We start from the raw sequence: 17,256 nt of genomic DNA on the forward strand, positions 1-17,256 counted from the left end.
AGAGAAATGTCTTTTTACAAATCTTTTTTGTGCACGTATACATGTTCACTGATAGAAACGAGCCAGCGAACTGTAAGACATCATTTAAACTTACTGTGGTCATAATCTGCACTGATCAGCAACTCACATTCATTAAGTCTGATCTTTCTATCTTGCAAACTTTGAGAGCACCCCTGTTATTGCTCACACGGTCACAGCAAAGTAAATATTTCATAAAGCAGAATAGACTCGATCTATCTCAGGCAAAGTGGGCACCATCCATCCCACTCAGCCATCCCACTCAGTCCTCCTCAAGTGAGAATGTGTATGTGCTGGTCCTAATAGAGCTGTAGTTTGTTGTGTAGTCTTCCTGATGGATGGGATTCAGCGAGAGACTCTGGGAATGTGGTTTTATAATAACTCCACATCTCTGGGAGAGTTTAGAGCCACTGCTCTGCTCTCTCTGTCATGCTAAAACAGGGATTATATGTGTGGGGTGAACCACAGCTTTTACTGGGGAATAAAGTTGAAATGAATCCAAAGCTGAAAGTAATTCCACATCTTACTATTTATGGTCGTGTTGTATTTGGTAGGGGTGGTTTTCAGAGGCGATGATATTATCACAGTTTTTTAAAGTATGATATTGTAATAAATCTCTGTAAAACATACAACATATATCATATATTTCATAGTCAATGAATAATGTTATAATCATTCCACAGAAGGACTGAAATAACTAATGACATAATGTGATTTGGCTGTTTTGTATATTGTTTATTGGATTACTGTGTATACTACAAACTCTGTTAAACACTTTACAAGTAGATCTGCATCCAAATCTAGACATTTTGTCCAAGTGTTTGGGTGCCACGCTTATTATGTAGCTGTTTGTGGCAGCTTAACGAGCCCAGAAAGACAGAAATAAAGAATATTTTACATTTATAGAACAATTGGTTGGTTCTCACTGTTCATATGTACATCTGCAGAAGTAAAGGACCAAGAAAAATCATTCTTGGTACTCATGTTCAGATTTGGGTTACGTGTGTGTGGGCCACATATTAGCTTCAGTAATACAAACGACAGAGGAAATATCCCCAGAAGATAATGTGTTATTAGAACTGGTATGCCTCCAGGGACACAGCTATAAAAGCAGAGGTCGTCCAGAGGTAGACTTCCAACCTGTGACCACACTCACAGGGTCAGAAAGACACATTAGTCCTTGCCTTTAAAAAAAGCTGTGAGGAAACAGAGCAGTCAGAAGTTCAGAGACTCCACTTTTACAGAGCATTTCTCTGACAAGCTTTGGCAGCTTTGCATTAATCACTTTTGAAGAGTTGGCCTGCTTGATGCAGGGCTGACCAGTGCCAAGCAGAGACTTGCAAGCAGCTCTGAGGTCTGTAGAAAGTCTCTGAGGATCTCCAAGGGTCTTGTAGGAGAAGGCTGAGTGCCAGCATCAGTGCAGGACCTGCAGCCAATCTACCTAAATACACTCTACTCACCCTGGCTTACTGGAACAGGTCTCTGTTAGGAAGCACTGAAATGGGCCATACTGGTCCAATAAGGCTTGATATACAGACTTCAGCCAAATCAAATACGTGACTGATGTCCCAGAACATCAGTTTGGCAGAATTTTGAAGTGATGCAAGCTTGACTTTTTCTGCTTTTTTATGTTTAATTGTCTTTTGCTGAAGTGCGGCATGCCAAAATGTGCAGATGTATAGTACATTACTATATAGAAACATATGTCTTTTAAGTTTACATGATATGTTTTCCATCTCTGCAGCCTCCTGCACATTCTGTGTGGTGCTATAGCTTTACCCTCATTGATTGATGTCAAATACACTTTGTAGAGTAAGCTCGTAAAATGGCAATTAGCTTAAGAGTACCGCTTCTGCTGTGTGTGCAGGAAGAAACTTGTTAGCATTCTGGAACTAAGTCAAGAGCGAAGGGACACTCCCATGCTGTGCGCAATAATGTTTGTGAAAGTGTATAACCTCTATATGGCACCTCTAAGAGACAAACCCAAGTATTATAATCATGTACAACATTACTAATGATAAGAATATTTGAAATAGTCTATGTAGAGGTTTTAAAAGCTGTGTGTGTTTGTGTGTGTGTGTGTTACGGTGCTCACAGTGTGCTTATGCTATATATTTAGTGATACTGGGCAAGTAACAATTCATGCCAAATGTAACTGTACACCTGCTTTAATGCCAGATACCATTAAGAAGATTACATGATTTAATATGAGCAATTAAATATTGGCATCACACCCCCTGTCTACAGACAGAGTCGAATGAGTTTGTGTGTAACCACAGAAAAAAAAAATCAAAGATACACAGAGGTTTAACACTTCAGCTGTATGATTAATGTGTACTCAGATTGTTATTACCTCTATATTGCTCTGAGGATATTTGATAAACTATAGTATTTCTGATATTTATTTCCATTAAGATGCAATGCAGTTTACCCATGGAGAAGTGAGCAAGATATCTTGGGTGATTGCTCATAACTGATATCTGAGATTGCACTGTGGCTTCAGCAGATACGTCAGAAATCTCCAAACGGCATTTCTCATTCCAAAACTGCACAGATTGTCCATGAATAGGGTTACTATGGAAACGGCAGACATGCAGCCACTAAGCATCATGAATGTGTTAACCCTTTGCATGAGGAAAGCTCACCGCTTCTGCAGGGAATCACTGTGAGCTGTAGGAATGGATATGTGGCCTATTGTTCTTAGTCTTTTCTTTTTGTTTCAATTTGTGTCCATTTTTTTCATTCTGTTGCCATGTTTTGAATGATATCCCACAAACGAAACATTTTTCCAGTCTTGTAATGTACTTTGTCTTTTATTTTCTTACAAAGTGTTCTGTTATATTTAATTGCATTGAATTACTTCATGGATTACATTGATATACCGTATAGTGTGGTCTCATTATTTTTTTTTCCATTTTTAAAAGTTTTATTTACATCCCAATTCAATTTTAGTAGTGATGGGTCAGGGAGAAAGGGAGTGCTGCCCTACATCTTGAACTGTCTGCTAGAGGCTTTCACAAAGTGGGTCTGACCGTGAGTCCCGCATTATCCATGCAATAAACGACAGCTGGGATCTAATTCGCAACTCCCAGTCACAGTGGGCAAACAGCCAATAAGTTGTGGGCTTGAGTGAACAGGCACTTTTGTTGCTTTACTACAAATCATTGGCATGGAGTGGATAGGAAGTAAATATCGGCAGGTGAACTGCACTGAAATCCAGGTAAATCTAACTCCTTTTTAATACAATGCATTCACATAATGGATCAATCAATACTAGATTAGTGCAATTAACTTATGCACTAAATATATTTGCATCTTTGGTTGGTTTTTGAGCAGAGACTCAGAATGCTTGTTGTTCAAAAGAATCCAATTTAAACAGATAAATGAACAATGCTTGCTTTGAATGATGCCAAAGAAGTACTAATAATGGAATAGACTTTTGTGGATTTTCAGGGTGAGCATCTATTTTATCTTTTATTTAATTAATTTTTCTACGAGGAGATGACATGCAATAATAATAATAATAATAATAATAATAATAATAATAATAATGGGTGGCATGGTGGTGCAGCAGGTAGTGTCGCAGTCACACAGCTCCAGGGGCCTGGAGGTTGTGGGTTCGATTCCTGCTCCGGGTGACTGTCTGTGAGAAGTTCGGTGAGTTCTCCCTGTGTCTGCATGGGTTTCCTCCGGGTGCTCCGGTTTCCTCCCACAGTCCAAAAACACACGTTGGTAGGTGGATTGGCGACTCAAACGTGTCCGTAGGTGTGAGTGTGTGAGTGAATGTGTGTGTGTGTGTGTGTTGCCCTGTGAAGGATTGGCACCACCTCCAGAGTGTGTTCCCGCCTTGCGCTCAATGATTCCAGGTGGCTCTGGACCCACCGCGACCCTGAACTGGATAAGGGTTACAGATAATGAATGAATGAATGAATGAATAATAATAATAATATAAATTATTTAAAATGTTGACAGGTAGGTTTTCATTTCACTGAAACTACACTAAAATTGTTGCATGAACTATATTGCCACATATTTTTTGGCTGTTAATAGAATTGGAATATAAGCATTACAGCATCAACAGTATAATTCAGGTATTGATGTCACGAAACTTTAATATTTTTTATTGAATTTTATACAGCTTTCACCACACAAGGGTTCAAGCCTAACTTTAATCCGTCAGACCATATTTTACTGGCCAACATGTGCTTTTAATGATTTAGAATGGGTAAATCATATGGTCCAAGTTGACGTTTTTTTGTCATGTCATGGCTCACTTTGTGTGTCTTAAACTAGACAGGACAGTCTATAACTGAGACATCAAAGCAGATAGGTGCTGACAAGAATGGCCAATCTAAAAATGGACACATTTGCACTCTGAGTCTAAGCTGGAAGGTCTTGACCTGTTAATGAAGTAAGACACTGACGCTAGATTCATTTAATAACATTAATGTACTGTAAGGGCCCATTTGTAACGCCCATTTTTCTTCTATTTATAAAGTGACCATTTTACAGATGTGAATGCTTGTCAGGTAGAGACACTGGTTGACATTATTACAGATCTACACACGGCGATGTTCTTCACTGCTGGTTCAACATGTACGTTAGGAATCATAAGACAGTGAACATACACTCAGCTTCAAGCCAAAAACAAGTCTGCTGTGTTGATAATGATCAAAATGCCATAAATATTTTGGGCTCAGCTAATCAACTTCAGCTCTTTTTCCTGCTCTGTGTGTATGTCTGAGAAAGATGCGTGGCCTTTTTGAAAGCAGAAGAAGGTAATTTGTTGTTTCAGTGCACTGCATGCTGGAGCCTAGGGCTGTGCAGAGCGTTTCCAGCTTATTTACTCTCTTCTTGATGTGTCAGTCAACTGCCAGGAAAACAGAGTCACTTAATCACTGGCAACTGCATGTTTTCTTTCTCTAGGCCAAAACTGGGAACTGTCACTGTGCAGAACCATGAGATGTTTCTTATGCTTCTGTAGCTGTTTTGAGGGAAAGAGTGAAGCTGCGTATCTCCATAGGCCTTGAAAATAGGCTCCATGTTTTCTCCTAAAATTACTGTGGTATGGTTGGGGATGAATGTCTTGGAAATAATGCTAACTGTCAGTATCTTACAGAGCTTTAAGTCTGGATGCTCTGGGCTTTCTCATCGTTTACAAGTTGTTTTTATGCCAGTGCCTGAGGATGCCTGCAGCTCCCTGTGGATTTAAGTGGTGAAATTGATGTTGAAAAGTGAGACAGTGCAGTAACCATGTAATAAACAAAAATGTACTACAAAATGAGTTTTGGACTCAAAAAAGCATCTCTTTCTCTTTTTCATGCTCAAAATTTTTCAGAAAGAAAAATTTCCTTAAAGCTGCGCTATGTACAACTTTTTACCTTTGGTTAAAACGATGTCCGGTTCAGTTCTCACAAAAGGCAGGAAAACTGGGGGCATGGTAGTAAAGTAACAGCGGACTCTGCCCTCAACATCCATGCACATTAAACCCAGCTGCAGAAAGTGGTGCTGGGGATGACTGTCCACCACTCTGGTTGTGTGTGTGTGTTTTCAATACCACAGATTGCTTAAACACAGAGGAAACTTTATTTATACATTATACAATGACAATTAAATGAGCCAAATGTTACACTTTGCATGTTATGTCTTGTGTGGTTATGCCTATAAATCCCCAAATGTCTTCCTCCCAGTTCACCGTAGCAGGCGACAGTTCGCTTAGGCCGCTCCAGGTTTGTCTCGTGGGTGTGTTCGAGACATTCGCGTTGTGGCATGTGAGCTTGTGCAAGGTCAAGCTTCAAGATTCACCAGAGACACAAAAGAGTATCTGCTACTATTATTCCATGCTTCAATTTGGCTTCAAATTGTTTAAAATGTGTAAAGATGCCTTATATAAAGTGGAAAAAGACGAAAAGAACACCAGTTAGAGCTCTCGCACATTGTAAACCACACTGTTGAAAATTGGAACAAAGCAATAAATCATTTGCATACAGCTGAGAAAATCTCAACATGATTTGTGGTTCTGTCACCTTCTAGTGGTGATTTACCATGTAAAAATTCCAAAACATTTGAACTTTTATATGGTCTTTCATTCATTATTAAAAAAATTTACAGAATACTGAGCTGCTACCATTTTCAAATGATCAAAAAATTCAGTATCACAGGTAGAAAATTTTGTTCCCACCAAAGAGATATGCTTCATGCTTCTCTCTCTCTCTCTCTCTCTCTCTCTCTCTCTCGCTCTCTCTCCCTCTCTGCTAATGTGCTGACAGAAGGATAATCTTCCTTTGCTTATGTATTTGTGAGTGTGATGATAGCGACAACAATAAAAGCCTGTGTGTAATTCTCTTTAAGCCTGGTAGAAAGTCTAATGTGGTAATTTCACGTTCCCTCCCCAGGTGTTCCAGGGTGATTGTGTATTCAGTCTTCCAAGCTCTCTCCTGAAATATTTAAACTCTTAATTTTTCACCCTGAAATATTGAAGAGGGGGAGCAGTTTGAGTAATGGGCATAATGTATTTTGAGGTTTGGTTTCTAATAATGGAAACCTATAGAGACAACATTGCAGATTGGCTGTGTTCTAAAACAAATCATGTATTTGGTTTGGGTTCATTATGTCTGCAAAAAGGTGTGTGTGTGTTTGTGCACATGAATGCATTTCTACTAAGTTCTTTGTTAGGACTTAAGCTTCCATGATGGTAGGGGAAGAGATGACATGTTTTTAGTAGTCCTGTGTTCTTTTCATCACAAATGCTGACTTTTTGGGAAAATACAATAGCCCAAAGAGGTTTTGCATGTAGGTGTGTCATTACTGGTCTATTGTAATGGAGACAATGGCAGTACTCACAAATATATTTTATTTCCATAAGTAAACATCAGCTCATCCTAAATTTCCACTTAAAGGTGACATTCACAAAGTAAAAAACTAAATTTTCATTACCATTTGCTAGATTTCAGAATTTCTGCATGCTCAAAAGTGCTCTAATATTTTTATAAAGCCTGTAAGTAAGTGTAAAATGGCTTTAAAAAAAGACATTAAAAGCCAGAGACAAACCAGAGAACAGCATTTCCCCACAATCATAGATGTTGGCTTTAAATCAAGGGCAAAATAAAAGTCACAGCAACCCATCTCAAAGTGTTCAGTGATGCTTTATCACTGTAGTATGTTCCACTGCTTTCACCAGCTCCATGATGGGAAGTGTTATAGCATTTATAATGGATATGTTTCATTATATGTTTGCAGCTGTGGACATGGATGGAGGACCTTCAAAAGGAGCTGTTGGAAGAGGTGTGTTCAGACTCTGTTGATTCTGTTCAGGAGCTTATCAAACAGTTCCAGCAGCAGCAGACCGCCACACTGGAGGCCACACTCAATGTTATTAAAGAAGGAGAGGACCTCATACAGCAACTGAGGTCAGAATCAACACACACTCTCTTTCTCTCTCTCTCTCTCTCACTCAGACACACACACACCCTAACAACATATCTTCCTCCTCTGCCACAGAGACTCAGCCATGAGCAGTAATAAGATGCCCCATAACAGTTCTATCGCTCACATTGAGAGTGTGCTGCAGCAGCTGGATGAAGCCCAGGGTCAGATGGAGGAGCTCTTCCATGAAAGGAAGATCAAACTTGACATCTTCCTGCAGCTGCGCATCTTTGAACAGTACACCATTGAGGTGAGGAGTACAGCCCAGCAGATATTCAAATTTGGTCTAATTTCACTGAACTAATCAATAGTTTTCGGACAAATAGTTAAACCCTAAGGGAAGATTAATGCATTTAAAATGCATTCCCATTTGTTATAGCTGCAGAAGAGAAAAAATGAAGGCTCTTCACAATGAATTACTTAATCCATTAAAACTCACTTGGAATGCAGATTACAGAAGCATTAGCTTTAGTGCCTTTTGATTGTCAGCATGCATAATTCTTCAAAACACAAGCCAAATAAAAATAATCGTATAAATTATAAGCAAAATACTTAAAGCATAATATTCCTGATAAAGTTTTTTTATAATTATAAAATATTTAAAGAAACATTATTTCTGCGTTAAAATAAACATTTCTAATAAGAGCCATTAATTGTGTAGGGATTAAATGGCATGTGTGTTTTTAATTTCGGGCTCGTGGGGGAGACACATTTCTGATGTGTTAAATACAATAATGTATGAGGCCTAGCCAGACTACTTTTGTTCTGAAAAGTGTGTTGTGATGTTGTGAATATTCAGTTCAAAGACTGAAATCACAGAAGGATTCTGTGATCTGGGTTTCAAAAATCTGGGAGCACTAGTATGAAGACATCAAAGATGGAGAATAAAAACAAAGGCTCTCTTACCAGCCTTTGGTTCAGAAAAATCAAATACAGTTTCTTCAGTGATTGGAAAACACATGACACAGATACAACAAGCTACAACCTGTTGCTTTATCTGTATTGAATCCTTTTGTATTTTACACTAACGTTGTGTTGAGTCTTCAGCACTTGAATTGGGATCCCAAGTGCTAATGTGGGATTGACTACTTAGTAATTCTTATCTATTCAAATTATATGAATGAGTGTAGAATAAAGTGGAAATGGTCTTGTAACCTGCAGGTCACCGCTGAGCTGGACGCATGGAATGAGGATTTAATGCGTCAAGTGAATGAGTTTAATGCAGAAGAGCCCAGTCTAGTGGAGCAGAGGCTACAACGACATGCTGAGAGAAAACTGGCCATGAACAACATGACCTATGAAGTCATCCAGCAGGGCCAAGACCTGCACCAGTACATTATGGAGGTCCAGGCTTCAGGTGAGAGAAAGACAGAGAGCAGAAGTGGGGGTGGGGGGGGTAGAATGAATGAGAACAGGTGACTGATAAGTGGAGAGAAGAAGATGGGCGTTGGATGGATAATTTAAAAGATAAATGAATGCTGGATGCATTGTTGTCACACTGGCAACAAGCACATAAATTCCATAGCTCTTTGGTACCTTGTTGCCTTTGCTCATGTTCACAATCTACATTCACATCCTAATCATTACCCTGTTCAGCTGAGCATTGTGCATACCAGTAAACATCTCTTATTTTGACTGAAATAATACATGCATTTGTGAGGTTCTGCTGGTGTGAGTTTGCTCCATGTCAGTGCATCATTTTATATCCGGCAACATTCCCAAAAAAGGAATGCTTTGATTTTGTCCTACGTGCATCCACCGTCACACTCGTATGTCTCTAAATCCTCTAAAATGTCGTTAAGGTCATGGCCCTCCTTGTGTTGAGTCATTAGCTTATTAAATATGAACCAGTTCAACCAATGTATTACAGGCCAAGTCTATTATTTTACATGTAGATGAAAGCAATGAGCAAGTTGTGTCAGTAATTGGATAAAGTGAAAAAGGGAAAGAGAAGAGGGGTAAACAAAAAAAGATGAAAGGGAGTGGTTAATCCAGTGGGGCAGCTGATCTTCAGCGAGACTGGACTCAGGCTTATCTCAACAGCTGTGCTGATCTCCTGCTGGGGCAAGGTGAAAAATTAGGTTAAATAAGGAAAATCTGCACCCCCACCCCCTCCACTCCTTATTTCTTCCATCTCTCTCCTGATCCCCATCTTCCCAACACTTCACTGCCCCCTCCATCCCACTCCTCCCCCAAATCTCCTTCTCCTTCAGCGAATCCTCTTACCCAGTCTCTGCCTGTGTCTCTCAGAGATATTTTTAACATGGAAACAGGCTTTTTTTCCTCTCTAAATTGCTGACCCATCGTTCACCCCCCCTCAGTCCCACATATGGACCTTGACTCAGAAGGATTTTATTTTGTATGTGTGCCCTAGCTTTGGAAAGACACGCTGCCAAAATCACACTGTGACAATCTCACACTCTCTCCTATAGGCTAGGTGTGTCATAGCCTGGTCCACAGTGCATCCTGGGTCGTTTTGTTGATAATTGTAAATTTAATTATGGAACACAATTTGACTTTTGCTTCAACAATATGTCGTTATTCGTTCAGTTTTGAAGTTGAGCATTTCACATGGGTTGATTTTCTATGTTTTGGTCTGGGAAATGCACAGGGAAATGTATAGCCTCATAAGGTATTATCAGATATGCTTTTAGATTATGCATAGTGCATGAATATAAATAATAAATCACACTGCATGTGGTTTTACTATACTGACCTGAACACGAAAGTGCCGTATAATTGATGCACCACGCGCTCTATAGAGAAAATAGTGGTATACTGCCACCCTGTGGTTATGTGTATCACTACAAGCAAGACCTTATCTACTTGTCCAGTACATTCTGCTCCTTCATTCTAATATGGACGGATCCATACCTGATAATTACTTTATTCATCAGATATGACATGTATTGTTGGATGTGTGTGCATGTGTGTATGTAGGCATTGAGTTAACTGGGGAGAAGGAAGTGGATTTAGCTACACAAGTTCAGGAGCTGCTGGAATTCCTTCATGAGAAGCAACATGAACTAGACATCAGTGCAGAGCAGACACAGAAACGACTTGAGCAATGTCTCCAGCTGCGGCATCTGCAGGCAGAGGTTAAACAGGTAACACCCATAAACAGACAATGAAAAAGCGCTTGCAATTTCACTGCTGTGTAGATAACACACAATATATCCACACATAACATTCATTCATTCATTCATTCATTCATTATCTGTAACCGCTTATCCAATTCAGGGTCGCGGTGGGTCCAGAGCCTACCTGGAATCATTGGGCGCAAGGCGGGAATACACCCTGGAGGGGGCGCCAGTCCTTCACAGGGCAACACAGGCACACACACACATACACAAACACACACACACACACACTTTTGAGTCACAAATCCACCTGCAGCGTGTGTTTTTGGACTGTGAGAGGAAACCCACGCGGACACGGGGAGAACACACCAACTCCTCACAGACAGTCACCCGGAGCGGGAATCAAACCCACAACCTCCAGATCCCTGGAGCTGTGTGACTGCGACACTACCTGCTGTGCCACCGTGCCGCCCCACACATAACATATTATTGTTATTGTAGAATCTGCATCTTTACAATAGCTACTTTGTGCTCTCTCGTGTCTGCTTGGGTTTCCGGTTCAGTTTCCTCCCACAGCCTTAAACACGTGATGCTAGGTGAACAGGCTGTGCAAATGTGTCCAAATGTGTGAGTTACTATGCAAATATGTGGTGTCCTGTGATGTACTGACACCTCATCCTGGGGTTTCCTGGGACCCATAGCAACACTGAACTGGTTACAAACAATGACTTTGTAGGAATAACATATTCCACATATTTGGGTTAGCGTTCATTCATTCATTCATTCATTCATTCATTCATTCATTATCTAGCTCAGGGAGGATATTCTGTTTCAGTACAGTGCATAATATCATCAAACGATTCAGGATATCTGGAGAAATCTCTGCGTGTAAAAGGCAAGGCCAAAAACTGCAACTGAATACCTGTGACCTTTGAACCTTCAGACAGCAGTCCATTAAAGATTGACATAGTACTGTGATTGATACAACCATTGGGAATACTTTAACAGACCATTGTCAATAAACACAGTCCATGGAAGCCATATGTCAAAAACATCCAGAAATGCGACTGAAATCAAGCTCATCTGAAATGGATTCATACATTCTGGAAACATGTATTGTAGTCTGAGCCTGAGTCAAACTTTCCCACTGTCTATGGACATAATGGACATTGTATTGTCCAATCCTTAGAAAGAAATCCTGATTCTTACCATTGTGAAGTTCAAACAGCAGAGTCTTGAACATCTTTGAAAGCACCACTTAAACTCTTAAACATATATTCACATATTGTAGCAGCATATGCTGCCCTTCTAAAGTAAGGCTTTAAGAATGTACATGAAAGCATTCAGATGCAGGTGCCTCCTCTGCTAACTGCCATCCCCCACTGAAAATGTGATATATAGTTATGTAAAAGGAGGGTTACAATGTTACCACAATAAGGGCATCTTTGCAAGTGTATCTGTTCTGACTAAGCATGCAGCTTTTGTCATCTAAACTTGAATGGAGAGGGTAGCAGTGTTGGAGAAACTCAGATCTGAAGCAAATATGATGTGAGAGCTTTGCAGTGAACTATAAAGAGGTGGAGTATAAACTAGTTCTCCTCTGTCCTTGTTCTCACTGCTTTTTCACTAAGAGAAACCATTGTTTGTTTTTGAAAGTGTGAACACATGAATAATACATGCCATTCCTCCACTCCATTGGTACTAATACGTTATCACCCAGATCAGCTCTGACTCTACCATGCACTTCAGTGATTCAGGCCCACAACATTTAGCTATCTTTGTTTATCCAATACCATATAAAACCGCATCAGAGCAAGGAAATCATCCAGGGTTGCAGAAGCATTGCAGAAGGCCTGTAAATTATTGATGCTCTTTCTCTGCAGTGGTTTGACATGTATAAGCATTGCATAAACTTTCCACTGACATACACAATTCTGCTTTTTCTCTCTCATGCTTTGTAGAACTTTGCTCATTTGCCTCCAGCATTTGAATGCATAGGTTTAATGGCCATACTAGCATACAGTGGGGCCAGTGTGTGCCTCTAAATATAAATTACAAAAATGCAGCTGGAGCTCATATTAGCCTCCAATACTTCCCCAGCCACAGGGGACAGCTTTCCAGTTTTTAATAATGTTCTAATAAAACATAGGTACCAGGTGCCTCATTCAACTGAGAAAGAGCTGTTTTAGCATATAATATGATGTCATCTATATACAGTATATGTTCAATTAGTCTGCCTGCCATAGTGTAAGCGATTGCTGCTATCTGATTATAATCCACAATACCACTGTTACAGGTTTTACATGCATTTTCCATTATACTTTATTGTATTTTACATATAGAATGAATTCATGTGTAAATGCTATGGAGACAATTTGGCTACAGGCAAAAAACAACAACAACAACAACAACAACAGATTATAGAGATCTATATTATGTTTATACTGTCCCATATGAAGTGTTATCACTTTCACTGTGCCTGAGCGGAGATCAATATAGAGTATTTCAGACGAATGCTAATGGCCACTGCTGCTCGGTTGTCCATTTCCCCCTTCAGCTCTAATCTAATTCAGTTCCTAATCGAGGGCCAAAGCTTGTCTGCAGACACAAGCATCAAGTGCCTCCACTTACCCCAGTGCTAATGGAGAAAAATGGCTTAATAGAGAGATGAACAGAGAGGACGAGTGGAAAAGGGGGACAGATAGGACACAGCCTTAGGAATTCTGGTCAGGTAAAGGGCATGGAAAAGGTGGCCTGAAGGGCAGTTTGTTTGCCAGAGGATCACAATTATTTCAGTTCAAATACAGCCTTTTTCATTTGATGTCCAAACAAACTTTAAAATGATATAGAAATAACCATGAACGTATGTAGAAAGTTTTATTCCATTACTGTCAAAATAAAAACATGCTTCTCCGAAATAGTAACTTTATTTAATTTGGACGGTGACAATATAAGGGAAATCTCACAGAGAGGGGCAGCGGTTATTGTGGAAGTTGAATTTATTTTTGAGTTTCTAAAAACAACAAATAGTGAAGATTAGTGTAGAATGAAAGTGCTTAAATCTCAAGAAATCAAACAATGTGTTATTCGTGTTGTAAACCGATTGAGTAAGGGCATGGGAGAATGTATTCAGAGTGTATGTTTAGGTCCTGGCTTGTGTGTGTGTGGTTTTGTGTTTAGGTGCTGGGATGGATCCGTAATGGTGAATCAATGCTCAATGCCAGCATGGTGAATGCCAGCTCCCTGTCTGAGGCTGAGCAACTACAGAGAGAGCATGAGCAGTTCCAGCTGGCCATAGAGGTATACACACACACACACACACGCACATGTATTACCACATCCTTAGCTTACAGACATGCTCACTCATACAACCTCCGGCAACATTTGAGAGCTATCTGGGTATTGATTATTTAACGCTAGCATAAGCATTGAAAAACATCTATGAAGCAACAATTAACAAAAAAAAGCCTATGCTACAACATTAAACACCTTAAAAAACTAACTGCACTGACATTAGGGTTATTAAATATATAAACAATTATACCATAAACACTGAACAATCACTGGATCAGGAACACCTACACTGTAACTACATTAAGTGTCCATTTTATCAGCTCCACTGACCATACAGGAGCACTTTGTAGTTCTTCAATTACAGAGTTCCACAGGACCACCATAGAGCAGGTATGATTTCATTCTCAGCACTGCACCCCTGAACTTGATTAAGTGGAAAAGAAGATGATGATGATGGTGATGCTCATTCTCAGCGCTGCAGTGGCACTGACATAGTGGTGATGTGTTTGTTATGAGTTAGTCTGGTATGAGTGGATCAGGCACAGCAATGCTGCTACAGTTTTTAAAAGCCCCAGTGTCACTGCTGGACTAAACAATCCACCAACCAAAAATATCCAGCCGACAGTGCCATGTGTCACTGATGAAGAACTAGACGACGGCCAACACAAATTGTGCAGCAACAGATGAGCTACTGTCTCTGACATTTTTCCCACCAACAAGGTGAACCAACGTGGTAGGTGTGTCTAAGAGAGTGGACAGTGAGTGGACACAGTTTTTAAAAACTCAATCATCACTGCTGTGTCTGATCCACTCGTACCAGCACAACACAAACACATCACCACTATGTCACCTGCTTTGTAGTGGTCAAGGATGAAAAGAATGGACAGTGGATGTAGGTGTTCCTAGTCCAGTGATTCTTCAGTGTATTCAGTGTTAGGAAGCATCCTTTCAATGTATGGGATTTAAGACAGATGTCTAATTAAATAGTTAAGAGGTCCTATGGAACACTGACACTCTTGAACTAAAGTGATCATTTTGGGATTATATTTAAAACATCCTGTACATGAGTGGACAAATCTTACTCTAGTAAATGTTACAAAACTGATAAAAGTGTTCTTAACTAGGTCTCTGGAATGGAAATGGAAAATATGCATGTACAAGAGTACAGTGTCATTTACTGTATAAGGTGGTTCTTTGCCATATACATTATATTCAGACTGAATTTCCCTTCCTTAATTGCCCATGATCCCCACGTCATTGTGTTTCACACCTCAAGCCACTACACATACACATACATGCACGCACACCCTCTCGTCCTCACACATAATGTCTGTACTCACTGACAAGCTCAAAATCCCCCTGAAACACTTATTTCAGCACAGATCTGGAGCCCATCTGAGTGAACGCACAAAGCCACTTTAAGAACCTATGAGCAACATTTTTATTGAATCAATGCACAGGAAGTAGCTGCAGCTGAGTTAATTCAATCAGTATTATACCTCCTACTTCCCAGGCCAGAAGCAATATGCGTGTATTTACACAGAAAAGCAGAAACACATCAGCCTTCTATGAGGAAGACGTTAGAGTGAAGCCCTTTAGGGCAGGGCCTTGTATGGAAGAGATTAGGCTGAGCAACGCCAAACGAATACAGCAGGAGCTGTTAATCCACATGCTGCTATAAAAGAGACAAGCATGACAATACTACTGAGAGATTTATTGTTTGACTGTTTTAAGGTGTCTTTTTTGGAGCTGGCAGTTCAGGGTTTTTTGCCATTAGTAAACCAAGAGATCACTCTGATCAAGTGCAAGTTTCAAGGGGAGGCTTCACTCTTAAAAATCTGGATTACATGTGTAGCACCTTTGTTGCATTCTGCAAAGCACCAGATGCATTCTATGAATGTTTTGCAATGATTTACTGCATTTGTAATTATCCATCCATATTTATTATCATTATTAGTGTAGAAACTTCCAATAATTCAATGCAGGATGTGTGTCTGCCTCGTATCAATCTGTAATGTTCAGTCATTTATCTCTGTGGCTTTTGGCTATTGCTTCACTGTGCTGTTGTTTTTCCTGTTCTGGCCTGAATTTTGCCTGTTCAGCTTTGCTTGTAAACATGCATACGGCCACTATTAAAGCGAGATTTATTCCCGCTTCAAGATGAGCACGCCAGCAGACAAGGAACGGGCAGCCGGCTGACCTCAGAAAACCTAAATCTGTCAGGCAGACGGTCTACACACACAAAAAGAAGGAATAGGGAGGCAGCAGAAGTCTGGATGATGTTGAGTAATTGTAGTACTGCTGAAAGCAACACATTATTGCTTTTAGATTGCTTGCAATTCACTTTTTGTGGCTGCTGTTTACAATAAGCCAGCTTATATTTTTTGTAAATTTCTGTATAAACATCAAAAAGTCATTTAGATTTATAAAAATTATGTAATATTTATTCAATATTTAATTAATTTAGTGTGCATTAAAACATTGCTTTAATTTCTGTCCCTTTCTCCACCTTTCTCTTCTTCCTCCACAGTCTCTGTTCCATGCGAATTCTCTGCAGAAGACACATCAGAGTGCCCTGCAGGTCCAGCAGAAGGCTGAAGCCATGTTGCAGGCAGGGCACTATGACCCTGAAGCTATTCGCACCTGTGCTGAAAAGGTGGCCATGCACTGGCAGCAGCTCATGCTGAAGATGGAAGACCGCCTCAAACTGGTCAATGCTTCGGTGGCCTTCTACAAAACCTCTGAACAGGTGAGAAACAACGTTGCACCACCGTTGTATGTGACTGCCCTAAACCACACCAAGCCATTATTGGTTTTATTGTTCATATTCTGTCAGTGTAGAAAGTAATTTATCAGTAAAATTGTCTGTATTATTTCTGAATTAATTCTGACTGTATGTTTGTGCATGTGTGTGTTGTAGGTGTGCAGTGTGTTGGAAAGTTTGGAGCAGGAGTATCGTAGAGATGAGGACTGGTGTGGAGGTCATGATAAACTGGGTCCAGCAGCTGAGACGGACCACGTGCTGCCCCTCATCAGCAAACACCTGGAGCAGAAGGAGGCCTTTCTGAAGGTAGGACACCAGCCCACTGCAGCCAGGGCGAAATTATGGATTAGGCACTTCACAGTATGGCATACTTAAGCTAAACTTCATCTTTTGTAAATAATTAGAAAAGACACATCCCAGATCATTTGGAGCATAAACGTGTAATTAACAAATCTAATCCTTCTTTGTCTTTGTTGCTTTTCCAGTTTTGATCTCAGTCAGTGTGTGCTGTGTTTCAGGCTTGCACGTTAGCCAGACGTAATGCGGAGGTTTTCCTTAAGTACATTCACCGCAACAATGTCAGCACCCCCACCTCCTCCGGCAACACACGCAATCCTGAACAGCAGGTCAAAGGTCAGTCTGCACCAGCCACACAGCAGAATATCACATACAAAG

General features: G+C 40.2%; 1 protein-coding gene across 1 annotated transcript in view; it reads left to right on the forward strand.

Annotated features, from left to right (window-relative positions):
* kalrna (kalirin RhoGEF kinase a) overlaps positions 1 to 17,256 on the forward strand; it is a 186,415-nt gene that overhangs the window by 116,202 nt on the left and 52,957 nt on the right. Inside the window, exons 12-19 of the mRNA XM_066686096.1 lie at positions 7,258 to 7,427; positions 7,519 to 7,693; positions 8,605 to 8,800; positions 10,384 to 10,550; positions 13,704 to 13,823; positions 16,348 to 16,566; positions 16,738 to 16,887; positions 17,100 to 17,214. Of these exons, the coding sequence (XP_066542193.1) occupies positions 7,258 to 7,427; positions 7,519 to 7,693; positions 8,605 to 8,800; positions 10,384 to 10,550; positions 13,704 to 13,823; positions 16,348 to 16,566; positions 16,738 to 16,887; positions 17,100 to 17,214 (1,312 nt within the window). The remainder of the gene's footprint in view (positions 1 to 7,257; positions 7,428 to 7,518; positions 7,694 to 8,604; positions 8,801 to 10,383; positions 10,551 to 13,703; positions 13,824 to 16,347; positions 16,567 to 16,737; positions 16,888 to 17,099; positions 17,215 to 17,256) is intronic.

Source organism: Hoplias malabaricus, chromosome 12 (assembly GCF_029633855.1).
Source record: "Hoplias malabaricus isolate fHopMal1 chromosome 12, fHopMal1.hap1, whole genome shotgun sequence".
Lineage (NCBI taxonomy): Eukaryota > Metazoa > Chordata > Actinopteri > Characiformes > Erythrinidae > Hoplias > Hoplias malabaricus.